The sequence below is a fragment of the Dipteris shenzhenensis genome, chromosome 8, assembly GCF_047967505.1.
Source record: "Dipteris shenzhenensis isolate YYH24624 ecotype China chromosome 8, Dip_SZ_1.0, whole genome shotgun sequence".
NCBI lineage: Eukaryota > Viridiplantae > Streptophyta > Polypodiopsida > Gleicheniales > Dipteridaceae > Dipteris > Dipteris shenzhenensis.
This window is the reverse complement of record NC_141603.1, coordinates 16,246,585-16,267,118: the sequence shown is the minus strand read 5'-3', so window position 1 is coordinate 16,267,118 and position 20,534 is coordinate 16,246,585. Positions and strand designations below refer to the sequence as shown.

At 46.2% G+C, this 20,534-nt stretch overlaps 1 protein-coding gene across 1 annotated transcript in view; it reads left to right on the top strand.

Annotated features, from left to right (window-relative positions):
• The first annotated feature begins 225 nt into the window (after positions 1-225).
• Positions 226-20,534, top strand: part of LOC147899184 (uncharacterized) — a 48,817-nt gene continuing 28,508 nt past the window's right edge. The window contains exons 1-2 of the mRNA XM_087378087.1: positions 226-1,233; positions 1,353-1,430. Of these exons, the coding sequence (XP_087234213.1) occupies positions 676-1,233; positions 1,353-1,430 (636 nt within the window). The 5' untranslated portion in view covers positions 226-675. The remainder of the gene's footprint in view (positions 1,234-1,352; positions 1,431-20,534) is intronic.

Sequence of the window (20,534 nt, the reverse complement as noted above, 5' to 3'; positions counted from 1 at the left end):
GGGCACGGTCGTTGCAGCCGACGATCTAGTAGTAGCGTCTTGGACGGGCGTGTCGCCGTTGGCGTGCCACCGTTTGGGCCCTGCATGATCAAGGATTGCGTCGGTGCTTCCCGTCGCTGATGGTTTAACGAAAATTAAGGAATTTTAGCTTTGCTCCATTCAAACCATCGTTTAGGCTACCCTAGGGGCAGGCCAAAGAAAAGGAACGATGTAAGATTCATGTCCCATTTTGCCTCCCAATCCCCCAGCAGCTCATAGAGATTGATGTATCTTCTTGCATACTCAGAAGACAAAAGAGATTTAGACATCAACTTTCCTATTTTGGGCAGCACGACACAGCCCATCGAGACCTTGCTGCTGCATCGAATGCATAGATTAATATACCATGCTGCCAAGTTCGGACATCTCATCTTGTGGGAAGGCTGAATAGAGGTTTGGAAACGAATTGATAGACCCATTTGAGGAGCGGTCCTTGCATCATTTTTTGATTGGTTTCAGTACTGGTCCTTGCATCATTTCTGGATGTCCTTGCTGCTCAAATTGATATTGAGGATTTGAGGGAATTGGCGTTGAGGGATTGCTGTTCAATCAGTTTGGTTAGTTTGGAGCTAAGCAATTTAGAGAGCGTCTATTGCTGCCGAATTGTATGACAGCTTGGGAGCTGAAGAAAATCGTATGTGGACTCAGAATTTGAAGAAACGCGGGCGATTGCAGGAAGGTGCTATCGCTTGGGCATTCATAAATTCTCTCGAGAGGGAAAAAGACCAACACTTTTGGCTCTGCAGGTATCCCAGGAAACCAACTGGAGGAGCTTCGGTTAGAATGCAGGCGTACAGTGCTCTCGATGTTGTTATTGGAAAGGCCACTTTTTCAATCCACCACGCATCACCTCATCCTCCATTGCCTGTCTCACAGTCGGCGCATAGATGTCTTTCTGTCCTCAGATGGCCAAGTCTTCATATGGGTTCGACGATATCCTCCACCAAAGTGTTTTGCAGCCTGCGAACACCCGAAGACCAGAATAAACCATCCACTGGCGGGCAGCAAGTCAGTGACAGAATCAAAGAAGCATTGGAGACACCTCAAGGTGTGGAAACGGTTGCAGAGACAGTTAAGGCTCTGAAGTTTGCTTCAGACAAGCCAGAGATTTGTACTGCGGAGGAGTTGCATCACGTTCATGTGCCACAAACAGCCTGGAAGCTCGCGTTGTGGCGGTATCCACCACGTCCGGAAGTAAGTTATTGCTCACTTCGTTTGAGAATCAAATTGAGATTGTGCTGCAAAATCATAAGCTAGAAGCCGCGAAGGTGTCTACCGTTATCGCCTGTTGGTAACATTCTCCGTATTAGCAGGCCCCTGCGAGAAATCATCCACTTTTATTACTATCGGGAGTGGGCACCAATGCAATCGGGTTTGATTTGGACTCCAGTGTACGCACTAAGCCTCACTTATTGTCTTGTGTTTCGGTCTTTTCGTTGCACGCAAGGCCCAATAGAGTAACCCTGGCTACAATTTTAGGATTGATGTCATTATTTAGGAAATGCTGCTTACTTTGTAGAATTTCTTAAAAAACATCGGCTACATTTTTTAGTGGATAATAGACGGATGCTATACGTTGGTCTAGAATTTTGGAGTACGTTGTTGTTTTTCGGAATGTATGATGCCCAACATTCAAGTTTAAGAAGTTTACCTTTATCAATGGTGATAAGAAAGGAGTCTCCAAATAACACTTAATAGACTAATGTTGGGCAGAGATAAAACATACGTGACCCTAATTTCACCCAAAAAAATGTAAAAAAACATGCATTGTGCACATTACACTTGAAGCTAGTATTAATATTAAAGTCATGATTGGTGAAAGAGTCTAGCCTCCAGAGACCAAAGGCATCTGGAATATGGATTTTGATACATAGTGTCAATGATAGATCAATACTACATCAAAACATCATGATCAAGATTCAAAGGTATTAGGTAGTAGAAACTTGGAAGTAGGTTCTACACCAAAACATCATATAAGAAAAGGCTGTCACAGCCTGGAAACAAAGAATGCGTCACGATTCACAACCGATGAGGCTCAAGCCTCAAGCTGCACCCTCATCCTCATCCTCTTGCTCATCCTCATCATCATCTGCATCAGTGCCATCCTCCTCCTCATCACTATCATCCTCATCTGCCTCGCCATGGGACTCCAAAAGAGTAGAGCTGCTTGAAGTGGCACCAACATCCATCCTTCTTGTAACAAGAGGTGCTGCAATCTCTTCTCCCTCTGTATCCTTTTGCAAAGTGAGCAACCTGTCATCATCCTTCTCCTTGTAAGGGGCACCTCTATCTTCTCAAATCCCCTTTCCTTGATTTTGGAGATGAGACGCAAATTAGTATGGATGTATACTAATTTCTCAGTATTCTTTGGAAGTAGCTTATTCCTTCTTTTAGTATGGATAAGGGAAAATGTGCTCCACTTCCTCTCATCACAAGGAGAAACACATGTGCCTTGTGAGAGCACTCGAAGAGCCAACCGTTGCAAATTGGGTGTGTGAGCCCCAAATGTCTCCCACCATTTCACCCCCTGATGCATTCTCTTTTCGTCCTTCGCAATTGCACAAGACAATGTGCCTGACATGGACTTGTAAATATTCAACTCATCACATAATGTGCCCTGGCTCTCAACATCACTATGTGTACCGCTCTATGACATCCATCCACACATCATGCACCTCCTTGTCACCATCTTGATTTCTCTCTCTCCAAATAGGATGGAGAACAAAACCTGCCGCATGCAATGGAGAGTGCATCATATCCCATCTATCAATGCACAAGGCTTTGACATCAGCCAGCTTTGAGGAGTCAATTCCATCAAGAGTTGCTATCTTCTCCACCATCCGATCAGTGAGGTCATATACAAGTCCCATGGTAGCCCCTTCCCTATCAGCTAGGCGAAGGATCTTCAAATAGGTGCAGAGAGCTTCACAATGACTCTTGCATCCTGCCAGAATGAAGCACCCAATATAATAGAAGACACTTGTTGTGCCTTCGTAGTACGTGACACCTTCCTGCAATACTCATCGCTAACAACCATGCGGCGCAATCCATTGTAAACCCTTTCATCCAACAAGTTTGCTAACATGATAAACATGTAAGCAAACCGTGTTTGTGCAGGCTTCACCAATTCCTTCTTGCTGAAATTTCTATACATTGCTAACACGGTGTGTTTCTGAGTAACAAACGTGAGAATCATGTTAGCATGTACCAACACTGGCTTCACCCATGGGAGCTTTCCAATGTTCTTAAACAAGAGGTCAAGACAATGGCATGTGCATCTCGTATAAAAAATATGGGGCCGCTCTTCTCCAGCAATTCTCTTGCCTGCACACAATCAGATGTGTTGTCCATACACACCTGCACCACATTTTCAGCCCCAACATCAAGGATGGCATCTTTCAATATCCCAAAAATATACTCCCCTGACTTATACTGCCCACTTGTGTCCACTGACTTCAAGAATGCAGAGCCAGAATTGCAAGAGACCATGATATTGATTATAGGCCGACGCCGATATTTAGATCAGCCATCACAACATATGCTGCAGCTATATTTTTTCCACTTATCTCGAAATTGTAGCATCTCTTGATTAATTATGTGAGATCACTTTTTCTTTTCAAGATGCTGAATGGGCATTAATAGTGGGCTTGTAGGGCTGCGTACGGAAGGCCATATGTACGGCTGTACGGATGGCATACGGAAAAAATGCCGGTACACGTATGGATCTAACAGTGTATATTATAGAAAAAGAATTTGGAAAGCTTGCATATTGCAGGAGAGTAGTAGGCTTTGAACTCTGATAAAAGTGTTGGCATGCACTGCTTACAAGTGCAGCATTTTGATACTGTGGTTTTCTACATGTTCCAAAAACTTACCAGTGTTTTGAGGGGCTTTATTGAGGCTTCCAATGATGAAAAGTAGTGTATTTAGTCTAGAAGGTCAAAATGAACTTGTGTTATTAATAGAGTAGGGAAGTGAGAGGTTTGACTGCATACCAAATGTAGAGTCTTTCAACTTTGTATAGGCATGATACCTGACTCTAAAGAACCTGGTATATGAGTATCAAGAGAGTTAACGGTTCTTCTATAAGCTAAGGATTTAGTATGCTTGAACCTATGAGCAGAACGTGCAAGGCAAACATGTACTACCCAAATCTTAAAAGTTCTTGGTAGGGAAAACACGAGGAATGTCAAAGTTTTACTCTCTTTAGCTCCAGAATTCTCAACAGGCATTTCTTAACAATCTCGAGTTCATGGAGTGCCCTTGTCATAAAAATAGTTGCAATAATATGGATAACAGGATAGCTTAGGTAATAAATCAAGCAGTGAATCTGAAGGAGAATCACCTAGGAGAGAGACTTGTGGTAAACCACAATAACAAAGTGTAGGTCTTGCAGAAATTGAAATTTGCATGGATAGAGAACTAGGATGGAAATTAAACACCATACTGGATTGGTTTCCAATCAAATAAAATGTTGAGTAGTACCATCGGTGACTGAATCTCATTGGTTGGAGTGAGCAGCTGCAAGCGGTGCGGCTTAGTTAACTTCTGAATCGCGAGCACATCAGTAGCAGCACGCGGTGAAGCAAATTATTTAGGATGGTCGACCAATGGCGAGCAGCGGCGTAGTGAGCCAAGCATGCCACCTTTTAGAAGGCGGTTTTGTTTAGTCTAGAAGAAGCTTTGTAATAGGGAGAAGGGAGGAGCAAGAGATGGACAGTACGAGTGCACACTCCCTCTCACCTGAGCTTGCTAGGTTAGGAAGCTTGACACCGAGTGTTTACAGTAAGCCGAGGCGGGCTTGGTTGTACATACAGTCTTACTTCAATATATGAGAGTGGTTCCGTCCTGTTTCTCATTGAAGAGTTGTCTACTCGGTGTGATATTAAGTTCCTGTGTTGTTAACTCGGTTCTCCGGCCACCATACGTTTCCCCTTCAATAGCTAACCTTGACCTCTGAGTATTTAATGTTGACCACTGTTTCGTAATCTTGAGCACGTGCACTGCACTTAACGGATTGCAAGAGCGTGCATCTTCACCCAAGCGCTGCACAGAGTTGGGTTATTTATGAGCACCAAGCACCTTTAAGTAAGTCTCTCGAGAGTGAGCAAACTAGAGCGTCAACATTTTGGCGATCCTGCTGGGGAAGGGTCAATTGAGTTGTGAGTTGACGAGTTGATAGTTGGGGATTTCTCGAGGACTGAGGTAGCTTGTGCTCGAAGACCGGCGTGTGGAGTACATAAAGTATTCAGACAGCTACTTGGCTACTTTTCGACGTAGCCAATGGCCGACACGTGCTCGGAAAGAAGAAAAAAAACACGGCCAGGCGTGAAGAGTTCCTGAGCCAAAGGAATTGGATACATCCTATCATGAGAACTGGTGCGGTCTCAGAGCCAGAGTTCAATGCCTAAAGGAGAATGATAGAAGCATTGATTGTCCAACAAGAGCGTAGAGCACGAGGAGAGAGACTTGGCCACTCCATCCCAGGGGTAGAAGTTGATTACTATGCAACGGAACGTTGGTCTTGGGCTGAGGCGCCCCAAAAGACTGGCAAATGAAGGTTCCTCATGGCAAGTGGGGTCCGATCACTCTTCAACATAATGCTTGGATTTCGAGCGGCTGGCCATTTCCTCACTAGAACATCAAAATGAGAGTGAGCATCATGCTAATGAACGAAGAGAGACTTCAACGATATTCGATTGGTATTCCAAAAAATCTCGTCGAGAAAGATATAGACAAAGAAAACCAGCCACTGCAGATGGTTAAAGGATTAATAGACAGGAAGAGCGGCGTGCTGATGATGGAGAAAAATGCCACTGAGTACCTGAAGAGATGAATGTGGAGCAGCTATGGCAATTTGTCCGAGCTCCTATCGCCATGGATAGAAGTTCTACTTGGCCTGCTGATGTACAACGACCCGTACCTCTAAGGCCTGAAGATAGTGCAATGGATCAATTGCGGGTTGGTCGACAACGACCTCATAAGCATGAAGGCAGATAAGACAGATGGAGAACCAGTGACTAGGTTGTGCCGAGTGGAAGACCTGCTTACTCTAGGTATGGAGCGAGGAGAATGGAAGCACCTTTGGAATGAACAAAGAAGTCCAGGTCCAGGTCCAAGGTCAAGGTAAAATTTCAGAATTTCAAAGGCACTGATGATGACGACTCGTATAGTCATCTTCAAAATTTCTTTTAGGTTTGCCATATCAATGGTGCCACAACAGATGAATTATTTTCCGTGTACCTTAATAAAAATGCACTGAGATGGTTCAATCAGTTCCCAATTGGGTATTTTTTTGATTGGTATAGAACAAAGGAGACTCCATCCAAGACTTTGTACTTAGGATGAGAGCTCTTATCAACCAATTAAGTACTGTGCCAGAACAAGTCTATGTGGGCTTGGTTGATTACAGGATACACCCAGGTAGACTTGCGTAAGCCGGAGATAGTCAATCCTACTAAGACTTATGAAGAGTTGTTGGACTGAGTTGTCGCTCTTGAGAAGAGTGAAGGCTTGAAAGGCAAGACAAAGAAGAAAGATGCCCATATTGACACTGAGGAAACACCGGCAAAGAAAGATAAACTCAAGACAGAGCTGAAGAAGGCCTTGTAAGAATTGGGCAGTCAATGAAAATCAGGTAATAATGAAAAGTGGTGTAAGTGTTTTAGGAGTAGGCACTTAGAAGAAGAATGCAAAACGAAGTATTGCAATACCTGCACCAAGTGTGGGCATGACGACTCGGATTGTTGGTTCAATGTCAAAAATCGCCAACTATCAGGAAACCAGGTGACCATTGATACTTGGCCTTCGAGTGAGAAACCACCATGCCTCGAGCAAAAGGATAAGAACAAGAATGGCAAGGAGAAAATAGATTTGTCTAAGATCAAATGCTTTTGCTGTGGAAAAAATCATCTCCGTTCTGATTGTCAAATTTGGCTGAACATTTGAAATTCCTCAAAACTAATATGGAAAGAAAAAATTGGACCTAGAATGCCAAGCAGTTGTAGCCGAGCTACTAGATGCAGTTTATGCCCAAGTGGTTACCGGGTCAAAAGGTTAAGTTGTGACTTCTATAGATATGGGCTCTTTAGACAAAGATATCAATTGGAAAGCTCAAAAAGAGTTTGCTGCTAAAATTGCTAGCGCTTTGAAGGGCAAAGCATTGGCAGTAGGGATGCTAGATGAGCAGTCACCGCCGTATATTACCAAGCAAGGCGTATCTTCAAAGGCAAGCGCGCATGAATCGAGCACTTCGTCAGATTCTAGGGCAGAGCTAGCCTGAGTATGGAAAATATTTAAAGACATGCAAATCAGTTTAGCATTTGCTGAGTTGATGCGGATAGCTCTGTATTGTTGTGATTCATTCACTCAGCAAATTAAAGAATCATTCGAGCAACCAAAAGAGGTAGACTCTTTAGTCACTATACTTGTCATTGGCACTCCTTTAGTGCTCATCATGGCTGAGTTTGCCCTCACCTCTGGAGTGCCGATAGAAACTCAGTATAAAGACTTTGTATAAATGGATGCTCAAGTATGTGTGGTGTGGATTTGTATGTGTGAGAGCATATTTTTATACTATAGTCTACCCCCACTGTTGGGCACTGATGACATCGGTGTGGATGTCATAGTAGCTAGTCCCTGCTATGCGTGATGGAGTTTATGGTTTTCAACCTTATGAGTGACTGTCATGAGATTGAAACTGCACTATGTTGTGTTTTTAGAGGATGAGTTTGGGAATGTTCCTGTATTCATCTAGGTATAAGTGATCACCATTAAAGTCAAGAAGGAGACCATACCAGGTTTGATATTAGATGGTGGTTCCGGAGTGAATATTATTTTTGAAGAAATTGCTAAGAGATTGAAGTTCAAGTCCTTCAAACCATCTCCCTTCCGAGTACGCATGGCAGGTCAACAACCAGTTGACCCAAAAGGTATGCTACAGGATGTTGTCATTTCTGTAGGTGATGTTTACTATATAGTCAGTTTTATAGTAATTGCCATGGAGCAATATGCCTATCCGGATAACCTTGGCTTAAAAGTGCAAAAGTACTACATGATTGGGGTTCGAAAGAAATGATTGTTAAAAGGATTTAGAAGTCACAGATCCATTTTCTTAGGATGTCGAGTCAAGATTGATGGAACTACAAATACTTCCTCTGGGTGAGGTTGATATTTTCCAAGTGGTTGCAGACATTAAGCAGAAATTGAAGGCTGAGCAATTTGTTAAGCAAAAAGATCTATTCCCAAGTAACTTCACTGAAGACATTGAAGGAGAAAGGGAGTTAGCTGAGGAACCAGTGACTATTACACGACTCAGTATTGAACAATTGGTGCAAGAACCAACCCGAGACCTTAATCTCAGAACATAAGAAAAACCTTCAATGTTGGTGGTAAGGGCCAATCTCTCTTCCGAGCAACTAACGGTTGTTAAAGAGTTGTTCATAAGGTATAAATATGTTTTTGCCTAGAACTATACGGACCTTCGTGGAGTTCCTCCTGAGTTGTGTCTACGTAGAATACCTCTAGTGGCAAATGCTAAACCAATTCGATAACAAAGGTATAGGATGAATCCAAACTCTGCCAAACAGGTAAAAGCCGAGTTAGATCAACTTTTGCTTGCTAGCTTTATTTATGCTATTGACTGTAGTGGTTGGTTATTTCCCATCGTGGTAGTGCCAAAGAAAAATTGTAAACTTCGAGTATGCGTGGATTACCGGAAGCTGAATGCACAAACTGTTCCTGACCCATTTCCAATACCTTTCTGTTGGAAAGGTCACCTCCCCATCTGTAAGCCCCCAAATGAGGAGAGTGTGGGGGAAGGAGACCTAGAGCAGGATGTGCCCAAAGAGAGAATACCTGGATGTGTGGATCTGGGACAGGTCTGGAGCATTCATGGTTGGTGGGGTATCCCAAGGATGAAAGGCTGCATCAGGAGCAGCTCATGTGCAGGGGGGACACATTGTCTTGGATCAGGTCTGGCATGAGGCACTCAGAGGACAGCTTCAGGATGACACAAGGCGTGGAGTCATGGCTGGACTGTGGGCAGGATTGTGACCTGCAACAGACACCAGCAGATGGCGTCAGCATGGCGAGCCATATGGCGAGGGTAGTGGGCAGGCGAAGGGCCTGCAACAGACCCTGATGATGGTGCATAGGTTGGCGCAGCAGAAGCAGGGTGAACAGGTGCTGACATGGCGGGGGATGGAGCAGCACATGGCAGCCCATATGGAGGGCTGGTTGGGCTGGGCAAAGCCAGCCAACCAGGCCCTATCTAGGGCTGGCCAAGGGCTCAGCTCTTGCATGGAATTGTGGGCCAGCAGGCCCTAGAAAAGAGGGCCCCAAAAAGGGCATTTATAGGCAGACCAGGTCAGGGCCTGGTCGGCCTGTTTGGGTCGGCCATAGGCAGCCTGACTGGTCGGTTTTTTGCCAGCCCATTAGGGCCTATAAAAGGAGAGGCACTTGCCTCATTTCATTATCCAGCATAGCCAGCAGTTCCAGGGCAGAAAGGAGCAGCAGGAAGCCTACTCTCTGGGCCTATCTACAGGAGGTGAGAAGTGCAACAAGTGCTGCAGACTTAGCCAGGAAGAGGCTGGACCTTGGCTGTCTTCTAGGGCAGCAAGGTGCTGAGATCATCATCTTCTGGAGCAGCCATTCACAAGCAGGTTGGAGCAGGTGAGAGAGTGCAACAAGTGCTGCAGACTTAGCCAGGAAGAGGCTGGACCTTGGCTGTCTTCTAGGGCAGCAAGGTGCTGAGATCATCATCTTCTGGAGCAGCCATTCACAAGCAGGTTGGAGCAGTGGAACAGTTATCTTGGAGCCTACATTCAGGAGGACCAAGGGGACCTGTGTGCTGCAGACAAAGCTTGGCAAGGGCTGCCCACCTAGGCTGGTGCAAAGACAGTAAGGTGGAGAAGAACACACTGGACGGAAAGTCTACAGACGCTCGAGGTGGAGCACGCGGGCTCGAGTCTAGAGATAGCCAACAGATAGGAGAAGTACCTTGTGGTAAGATCAGAAGACCACACCATTGGTGGGACTCTGGATCTATCTCTTTTATATTGTGTCCATAGCTTTGGACAGAAATATATTATTTTGGTGGTTTCTCTATCTGGCTGGTTCATTGTCTATTGATAGTCTGCACATCTATTTTATGCACATAAGTTAAGAAGTTTGTGATTCCACACCCCACACCACACTGTGTGAGCTCCTGGGCATTACTATCAGTCTTCTGCTGTGCGTACCCTTTGTTGGGTAATTTCTAACACTTTCACTGATGGAATTTTGAATTAAGATGCCGGACATGAGATGTACTCATTTATGGATGGTTATAATCAGATTAGAAGCTCTAGAGGATGAGTCTAAAACTGCCTTTATTATAGAATGGGGTGCTTTTGCAACCTGAGTGATGCCCTTTGGTTTGAGAAATGCTCCATCAACCTTTTAGAAGTTTATGGTAGAAATTTTCTGAGATTATCTCATTGAATTCAGTGCCATTTACTTGGATGATTTCTGCGTTATTTCCTCAGATAAAGATCATCTTTGCTTTTTTTTCATTTTTTTTTTCAAAAAGATTACTTCATTAAGTATGAATGAAGGCTGCAAGAGCAAGCTCAAACGCGGGAGTACATCATGTCATGCTTGAGGAAAAAAAACAGCTCAAAAGGAGCTAACAAAAATCCAAGGTGGAGGCTGAAAATGCCACCTCAACCCTGAAGAAGACTCAGAGAAGAACATAGATCCTCTCCAAACTTTGAAAAAAGTCTCTCTCCTGGATGTAGCTACTCTGAAGGATCCTTGCATGCTCGCCCAAATGGCCATCAGTGTGTGTATAGTATCAGTCCATATACTGGCCATAGACTGGGAAGGGTGAACCTGTGAACCCTCCATCGCCTCCGTACATTTGGCCCTCCAAATATGCCAAGCTGCAATGCTAGCCAGAATCTCCCAAGATGTGTCTACCGAGGCATCTGCAGCTCTGAAAGGAGTGGAGGGAGCATCCGGGAGAGAGCTCAGAGTGTCATCGTATAATGAAGGGTGAGTCTGAGTCATGTCTCTCGAAAAACACCTGAGGGTCAGTAAGAGAGAACCATGTCACTGATTCCCAAGTCATGAAGAAGGGTGCTTTATGAAATATGCAAAGAATCCTGGCAAGACCTTTTCAGATCGTCCTTGCCTGTCTGCACTCCCAGAGGCAATGCTGAATTGATTCAACTGCTGTGTGGCATCAAGGACAAGTAGGGTCAGCCCCGAACTTGGATCTCCACAGGCTCACTTTAATCCCTCCATGTATAGAAAGCCAAAATAAGAGAGTGATCTTTCTATTTCTGAGGGATTTCTAGAGCCTCCTCTAAAAGTTTTTCTGCACCTCTGTAGAAATCTGAAAACTATCCCAATGAGGAGCTCTGGAGGGCCTCCAACCTCTATTGCTAAGCTGAAATCTCCTGGCATTTCTGACTATGTAATGAAAGAAGGGGACGCTCTTCTCTCGGTGCCCTTCATCAATTCATTCCCACTTCCTTGGGTCCCACTGCAAGAACCCGATGGGGGAACCACTATATAACCAGAGTCTCCAAGACCCAAGTGCCAGGAGAACACGGTCAGGATCAAGATACCACTGTGAGTCCGTGTCCCACTCCATGTAACCTGCAATCCTAACAGGCTAGAAGGCAACCTCCAAAAGAACATCCTCTGAAGATCTGAGAAGTCTACCTCCTGACGACTGAACATCAAAGACCTCATGTGCATCCCGCAAGGCAATAACCTGTAAAGGAACACCGGTTCCCGTGAAAGCTCCCACCCAAGTGGACTCTATGATTGTCACGCACCGTTCTTTCACAATCACGATCAAAATTGTAGTAAGATAATAATCACGAATGAACAAGAAGAGAGATTCCAGTATGAATCAAACTGATGAGTCTTTACAATAATTTTGGAGAAGAATCACTCCGTGAAGGAGCTCGATACCACCCGTCCACCCCCGAGCTATCTCACTCTCACTCTCACTCTCACTCGCTTGAAGATGTTCAAATCAGATGATCAAAAGATCAAATCTCATTCACACTCTCACTCTCACTCTCAAAATATCATGATCTTATCTTCTTCTTTGCGCTGCCTCGATTCGCATGCGCTATTGTCACTTTCGCAGCGCCTCGATATGCATGCCTTCTCTTCGCTCGAGCAACCTCGAGATGCGTGCCTTCTCTTCTCTTTCGCTCAGCCTCGATATGCATGTCTTCTCTTCGCTCATGCAACCTCGAGATGCGTGCCTTCTCTTCTCTTTCGCTCAGCCTCGATATGCGTGCGTTGGATTGTGTGTTCTCCTTCTCACGATCTCCTCTTCTTTTATAGCCTTTCACGACTCCAAAAAGAGCGGCCAAAAGCCCTCAAAATCGGCCAAAAATAGCTTTTCTCGAAAAGCGTGCGTGTGCTTTTTACCTTCTTTTAGCGTGCGCTTTTGATAGCAAACGCGTACGGAATCTCGACGTGTCTTTAAACAAAAAAATAAAAATAAAAAATAAAAAATAAAATAAAAGGCATGAAAACAGCCCTGTTTGGAGCATTACCACGCCTGCCTCGTAGATCCAATGGGCAAGCTCAATAGCTCATCTCGAAGATCGGACCCTCTTCTTTCCCTTTGCATTTGACCTTTCATGGCTAACTCTTCCATCTCGACCTCCGTCTAATGCTTGCAACTTTTGACACGGAAATCTAGATGCACTTTTAGCTCAAAACCACTTTGTTAGCAACTTTTGACCTCCATACATGCATGCAAACGAGTGAACCACAAATTTTTCAATAGGACAAAGTTTTTCTACTCAACAAGATCTAAAACTCTCTCATACAGAATTTCTTCAAATTATTTCTCTAACCAACTCAAAATCAAGCCGCAAAATCCAGCCGACACCATAATGGACAAAAACCAAAATTTTTCGACCAACACCAAACTTTCCCAAAACCTTCAAAACATCAAAACCATCCCTTTTGAACACTATTTGTGATATATATTCCAAAATATTTCATATACAAAATTGGAGCGTCACAGTGATCGGCATGTCATCTTTATCTATCCACTTTGCTGGTATGGCTGCTCCTATCTGCTACATCCTGACTGCACTCCCTCTGAGGTGGCCAACTAATATGAGTGTCTGATTCTCTGAAAGCTTTCTAAAAGCCTTCTAGGCACCTATAGTGGAAGCAGGTCTCCTCTCCCATCTAGACCATTGCATATTATGTGACACTCCTAGTGATCTACCATGCTCATCCAATATAGATTCATTCCACATGACTGACTGCTTGTCTATGTCTTCGTGAGAGGAGGGTGTAACTCTCCGAAGAGTGTCTCTGAAGCTGCCCCAAGCTTTCAGAATGGAAGCCATGAGAGGTGAAGAGGGAGATCTAAGATGGACGGAAGTAAAAATGCATCTCAAGCTGTTCATCCAATCTCCCTCGTGAGAAGGTGTATAAGATTGAATTCTGTGTAAGAAAAAATCTTGCCAAGGCTCATGTCCAGACATCAATCTTCTCACTAAGGCCATAGACTGCAAGTTCGGATCAATAATATTGAGACCTCCTTTCCCTGTGGGGAGAATGAGGGTTTCGCAAGCCACCTTGGCTACAACATCTGAGGTGCCATCTAACCCACTTCAAAGGAAGTTCCTGATAGGTCTCATGAGCTGAGAGATACAACATGTAGATCTGCACCAACATGAGCAAACGAACTAGGCAGTAGCCAATAATACCTGGTTCACAACCACTACTCTGGATGCAAGGTCAAGTCTGGCAGAACTCGAAAAAATGAGTAATGATTTGAAGTGGATACCCCAGGTGTGATGCATGTGTCCCACCTCTGTCCAAAGTCCAATCATCCACATATAATCTGTCAATCCGTGCATGGATAGGCATCTGCAACCTCTTGTTTGACCAAGAAAACATGAATGATTGCGGCTGAGTGTGGAAAGCATCATCATGCCAAGCATCTCTGCCATTGTACCGAAAAAGGAAGGCATCCCAGGCTGCTCTCTCTAGGGAATGGATACCACCTTCCTTACCTCCTCTTTTGTCTGTGGGCATTTCAACCATGTTGAAATCACCCTCAATGATCCAAGACTCTGCAATGCAAGACCAAGAAAGCAGCTCCTTCCATAGAAGGACATGGTCCCCTCTTGAGGTTTAAGAAACCAACCTTACGCCCACCAATCAAAAGAATGATCCACTGAGGTGTAGAGGGAACTATGATCCCATGTCCAATCACCAAGGTAGCATCGAAGAAGAAACATAAATGCAAGTACCTCCCCTAGTGCCCAACTCCCCATCTGTAAGCCCCCATATGAGGAGAGCGTGGGGAGGGAGACCTAGGGTAGAAGATGCCCAGAGAATAGATAGAGAGAGAGGGGGCTGCCACATGAGCAGCACCTCACAAGAGAAGATACTTGGAGCTTGAGAAGCTGTCTCAGATGACGACCATGTCCAGGAAAGGTGGCGAGGGCAAAAGTCATTGGATCTGGCCTGGCAGGAGGCGCAGCAAGGCAAGGATTCTCTGGTCAATAGGCGTCTAGGTGGTGAGCCAGATGGCAAGGGTTTTGGGAAGGAGAGCGACCTGCAGCAAGCTCTAGAAGTGGCGCACACTTGACGGAGGGAGCCAGCACCTGGTCAGCTGTTTGGAAGGATGATAGGGCTGGTCACAGCCAGCCTATCAGGCCTGGAACATGGCTGCATAAAGGGGGGCTGGACCCTGAATATATAGGAGGGCATGAGCCCTAGTTTTGTGGGCCAACAGGCCCTTGTTTTGAGCCCCAGAAGGGGCGCATTTAATGGGCCAGAGGGGGCAGGTTGACCGACCAGCAGGTCGGCCATTTTTGGCCTGCTGGGTCGGTTATTGGCCAGCCCTGTAGGCCTATAAAAGGGAGGGCCTTGTGCCCTCATAATCCATCATCTGGAGCAGCCAGTCCATGAGCAGAAGGAGTAGCAGCGGGGCTACCTTTGGGCCTATAGTTAGGAGGAGAAAGAAGTATTTTGTGTTGCAGACCTAGCTTGCAGGAGGCTACCCACCTAGGCTGTACCCAGGCAATAAGGTGGAGAAGATCATTCTGGATAGAAAGTCTACAGATGCTTGAGGTGGAGCAGGCGGGCTCAAGTCTAGAGATATCTGGCAGATAGTAGAAGGACCTTGTGGTAAGATCAGAGGACCAAACCATTGGTGGGTAAGATAAGAGTCAATGGTACACCTGAGGGAGGCCGGGGAATCTGAGGAAGAGTGAAATCGTTCGGCTATCCTCCTCCACAGGGTCAAAGCCCAACGGCGTCAAGAAAATCCTCCTGGAGCTTAGTGCTAAGGGACTACCCTGAGGCACTGTAACTGCTGCATTCAAAGAGTAAAAAACAACCCGGAAGAAACCTCGACCAAGCAGACGAACATTTGTGAGGTGCCCTGCGAGGTCTCCAAGTAAAGCGGAGAGCATCCAATCCTTGGCTTATAACCTTGAGGGGTGGGACCCATGGATGCGAGCAAAGAGTGATGTTGAACTCTCCTGCTTTGTATTTTTTTTGAGCTACTGCAACTCCTCTTTTGAAAATGTGATGGTTTTCCCGGTCGGTGGAAGTGGGCGAGGATTGGCTGAAGGCTGAGCCATCGTCAATTGAGGTGGGAAGGCCGACTCGAACACTGTTCAGCTCCGACTGCAAAAATGCTGCTAGGAGAGAAAGGGGAGGAGAGGGTGAAGGCTGAGGGGAGAGAGGGGGATGAAGAAGGCTGAAGGAGGGGGAGAGAGGCTAGAACTAGGGGTAAGAGTAGAGAGGACGAGGGGGGGAGAGGATAGGAAAGGGAGTATGAGTAGAGAGAGGAGGAGAAGAAAGGCTAGGAGGTGCGGGGGGCGGGGGGGGCTGAGGGAGGAGGGGTGAGGCTAGGGCGGGGGGTGGGAGGCGGGGGGAGCGGCTGAAGGAGGCAAGGGTAGGGGCAGGGGTAGGGAAGTGGAGAGGGGGCTGAGGGAGGCGGAGGTAGGGGCTGAGGGAAGCGGGGGTAGGCATGCGGGAGAGGGGAGGCAGGGAGGGGGCTGAGAGGAGGGAGGGGCGGGGAGGGGAGGCACAGAGGGGCTGAGAGAGGGCAGCAAGGGCTGTACGGGGAGGAGCAGCAGCTCGAGCTCTTCAATGCTTTTCATCTCTACTATTTGGATGTAACATGCAATGGTAATCTGATCTTGTAACCTTCTTTAAACCTTTAGCAAGGAATTAGCATTATGCACTATAGAGAGAGAAAGGAGATGAGGGTAGAGAGAGAATGGAGTCGACAACCGATTGGGTCCCTGTACCCACTGAGGGCCCCCTCCCCCAATCAAGGGAGAATTTGCTTTATACTTGGAGAACTGAGAAATACAAATAACACTCTTTGAGAGAGCACGGAAACGCGCTTTTGAAGAGTACACTGTGCACATGTACTGCAGACCCAAAGACTTGAGAGGCAACACCGACCAAAACGAGGACCTTGATGCTGTCCACACTGACAATGTAGGGCACTTCTGCAAGGCAAGGAAGAGGCTTGTGCTGTCCATCTGGATGCAGGGTTACTGCGTGAGTGAGAGAGTTAAAGCTAGGATTAATAGATTCTAAAGAGAGTTGAGAGATGACTGAAATATAGAGCTGAGAAGTGAGCTGTGCAAAACTGTAAAGAAAGCTGTAAAGAGCTGCTGAAACAGTTTCCTAACCTTACTCCGTTTGCTGGTCTGAGTCCCGGACTGATGCGTAGACACCTTTCAGGAGGGCTGAATTGAGGCCAAGAGCTGAGGCTGGTTAGAGGCCAACTTCTGGAAGTGTCAGGCTGCTCAAGAGGGGCTGGAGGGAAGCTGTAGGAGTGCTGAAGGCTTGGGGAGCTGAGTGAGAAATGAGGACCTGGAGGCGCCCTATTTATAGGGCTGGAAAGGCTGAGCCAACCTGCCAAAAATAGCCGACTTTTTAGTCCGCTGTTTTGGCTGGTCCCTTGGCCCCATAAAAGGTGGCCTAGGGAGGGGTGCAGGGTAGCCTATAAAGGCAGCCCTTCCCTTGCCATTTCCCTTCACTTGTCCCAGCCTTGAGGGGGCCCAAAAGGGCTCCTATCCTATACTGGACCTAAACCTATCTCTAATCCTAAGACTGAAACACTACCCTACTGCTCTTCATTGGGTACCAGTGAGCCAAGGACCGGTCTGTCTAACTTGACCCAGGGCTGAGAGACTAACTTACGTAGCTTGTGCCCGACTGTCCCTGGACAAGGGCTCACAAAGGGGTCACAGCATATGACAAAATCTCCTATTAGGGAACTCTTATGCACTTGTCGATGTAGCCAGTGTGTCACAGTGCACCCAAGTGCAGGGGTGCATGTGACATTGGGAAAGGTATTTTAGAGGTGTAGACAAGCGGGTATTTCACTCAACCCGGCTAAGAGTGTGTTTTGTGTTGAGTTGGTGTATTGCTTAGTCAGGTAAAATTTGTGCTATTCAACAGATGCCAGAGCTTGAGAATTCGACTCAATTGCGTTCTTTTGTGGGCTTTATTAGTTTCTATAGATGCTTTATTAAGGACTTTACCAAGATTGCAGCTCCATTGCATGAGTTAACAAAGAAAGATGCCAAGTTTGAATGGACCGCCGAGTTTTCTGTGGTTTTTCATGACTTGAAAAGCCGAGCAACGGCTACACCGATTTTGAGGCAACCGAGATGGGATGTCATTTTCCATGTGCATGTGGATGCTTTGGGTTATGCACTAGGCATTATCTTGGCTCAACGAGATGGTCAGTTGGATTATCCGGTCTATTATTCTAGTCGGTTATTGACTCTCAGTGAGTCTAACTATAGTACCACTGAACGAGAAGATTTGGGTATGATATTCAATGTGCAGAAAATAAGGCATTATCTACTCTGCAACCTTTTTGTTTTTTATATTGATAATCAGGCGTTGCTTTTTCTGATCAACAAAACTGTCATTCAAGGACGTCTCATGTGTTGGATGCTTCTTCTATAGGAGTTTAATTTTAAGATTATTCATAAGCCTGAGAAAACTCATGCCCCGGAAGATGCTCAAGGAGTCACTGCTGAACTTCTAGATGCTGAGCTTTTTGCAATTGATTACTGTGAACATGAATATGCTGAGTTGGTGGATTATTTGTCCAAAGTCACATTTCTTGACACACTGTCTTGTGATAGCGTAGGCAATTAGTCTTGAAGGCTTGGAAATTCACTTTAATTGGTGGACCTTTATTGTCAGTGTGCTGATGGTGTTCGTCGATGGGTTTTGCTCCACGAGCGAGCTATAGTTCTGCAAGACGCTCACTCGGGTCCTTCTGGTGTACATTTTCAAGGAGGGTTGACCGCAAGGAAAGTGTTGCAGGTAGGGTTATGGTAGGAAACTTTGTTTAAAGACGCTCAGACTAAGTGTATGCACTGTGATGTGTGTTAGCACATTGGACGTCTCTTGTTAAATCAATCTATGTCATTGCAACCTACTCATCCTTGGGAACCCTTCCAAAGATGCGGTTTGGGTTTTGTTAGCCCTTTCAAGCGTGCGTGGTTTACACAAAATAAATATAGTATAGTGGCTACTAACTATGCTACTAAGTGGGCTGAAGCTAAGGCACTTTGTGATAACTTGGCTCGAAGTACTGCTAAGTTTGTCTTTGAAATACAATTTGCAGATATGGATGCCCTATTCAGCTTGTCAGTGATTTATGATTGCATATGGATGGTTTGCTTGGTTCTTCTGTCTAACTGAAAGCTCACCTCCTGCACCCCCCCCTTCTCCCTTGCGCCCCTTGCCCTTCTTCTGCATCGCAATGGCTTGTTGCCCGACAACTTTTGTCGTGGACTACAGGGTAGGGGTGCGCTAATCCTGCGGCCCCTCCATTTGCACCTCTGTTGCCACAGCCATTGTACGGGCTGTGGCACCGTACTTTTCCAGCCTAAGGTGGTTCCCTGCTAGTAGTCTCCGCCAATTGCCCGTTGTAGCTTTCGCGCCTGCTCTTGAGCCGTGCCATCAGCTCGTTGCTGCCCGTACGACACTCCTAGGCACCTGTAGCAGCTCGGCTGCCATCTTTGATAGCTTTGCTGCTGCTTGGTGCTACCTCTCCAACTCGGTCCCTCGTGTGACGTGTACATTATTCTCGCCAGTCAGCTCTGGTATAGCAGCTCGTGAACGTGCAGAAAACCCACAGCTGCTGTGTGTCAACTGGTTCTCCCTTTGGAGCTCTTTGATTGCAATCTTCTTCACTCAAAGGAGAGTTCTGACGCTAGGGATTGGCTGTGTACGCTCATTGTCCTCTTTTTTTTTTTTTTGCAAAGAAAGGAACCTTCTATAATGCTCGAAAAGCTTCATACAAAACAGTAGCCTCGAAGGTCCTGAGTATGGAAAAAACTGGGAAAAGGTTGAAAGGAAAACCGGCCTGTTCTAGAGAAACCTAGCTCACTGCCTAGGGGATCTCTGGTACTGGGGCTAACAGCTAGGTGGGGGGACTACACAACCAGTGAATCCCTTGCGAAGTGAAAATGCAAAAACTTCTTGTAGTCCAAGCCTTGCAAAGTAGAGCACGCTTCGTGACAGTCATCCTAGAGCATGGGGTCCCACGATCCCAGGTGGAGCGGAGGGTGTAGATGATATCCTGCCAGATGATGACCAAGGTAGCTGAGGGTGGAACTGGATGCTCACCCATCACCAGACTGGAGCGAGCAACCCAAATGTTCCACGCAGTGATACTTGCTACTTCTCCCATACGCTGTCCTCTGGAGGAGGAGGAGACATGCTATCAGGAGGGACCGCCTCATGGAGCTCTATCCTCTAAATGCTCTGACCTTGTATTCGGTAAGCTGGGGAGATCTCATCAATCTGGAACGCGTGTACTCCCTTAGTCAACCAGGCCACCATCCCTCAGGTATAGTCCCTAATGAAGACTTTGCATATGGGTCATGATCCTGAGGGCTCCCATCCAGATCCTCGCTGCACTACAACAGCTCTAGAGGCAGTGCGGGATCGTCTCCAAAAAACCAACAGAGCAACAATGACACTGCCCCTCCACCCGCATCTGCTCCAACCACGGGCCGATGGGCAAGCCTCCGTGGGTGACCAGCCAGAAGTAGGATATTCCTCGACTGTAAACTAGACCATAACCGCGTCCAAAACCTGGAACGGACATCTCGGGGCACTCTCTGGGCCACCCAATGTCTCTCCCTTGAAGGGGTCCACACCGAAGAGTCCATCTGAAGCCTCCTGTCAATCCGTGTGGTGTAGGAAAAGAAGGGCACCTCGTCCACCTGCTCGGCAAGGCCGCCCCTATGCACAAAATGGAGAGCAAGAGTGAGAGTGAGCAAACGTAAGTGTATTGAATAGTAGAGTGGAATGAAGTGAGTACAAAGAAAGAGTGAGGGGTTTTGTCTAAGTGACAAAACCCCTTGCCGAGCCCCTATGAACAAAATGGAGAGCAAGAGTGAGAATGAGCAAACGTAAGTGTACTGAATAGTAGAGTGGAATGAAGCGAGTAC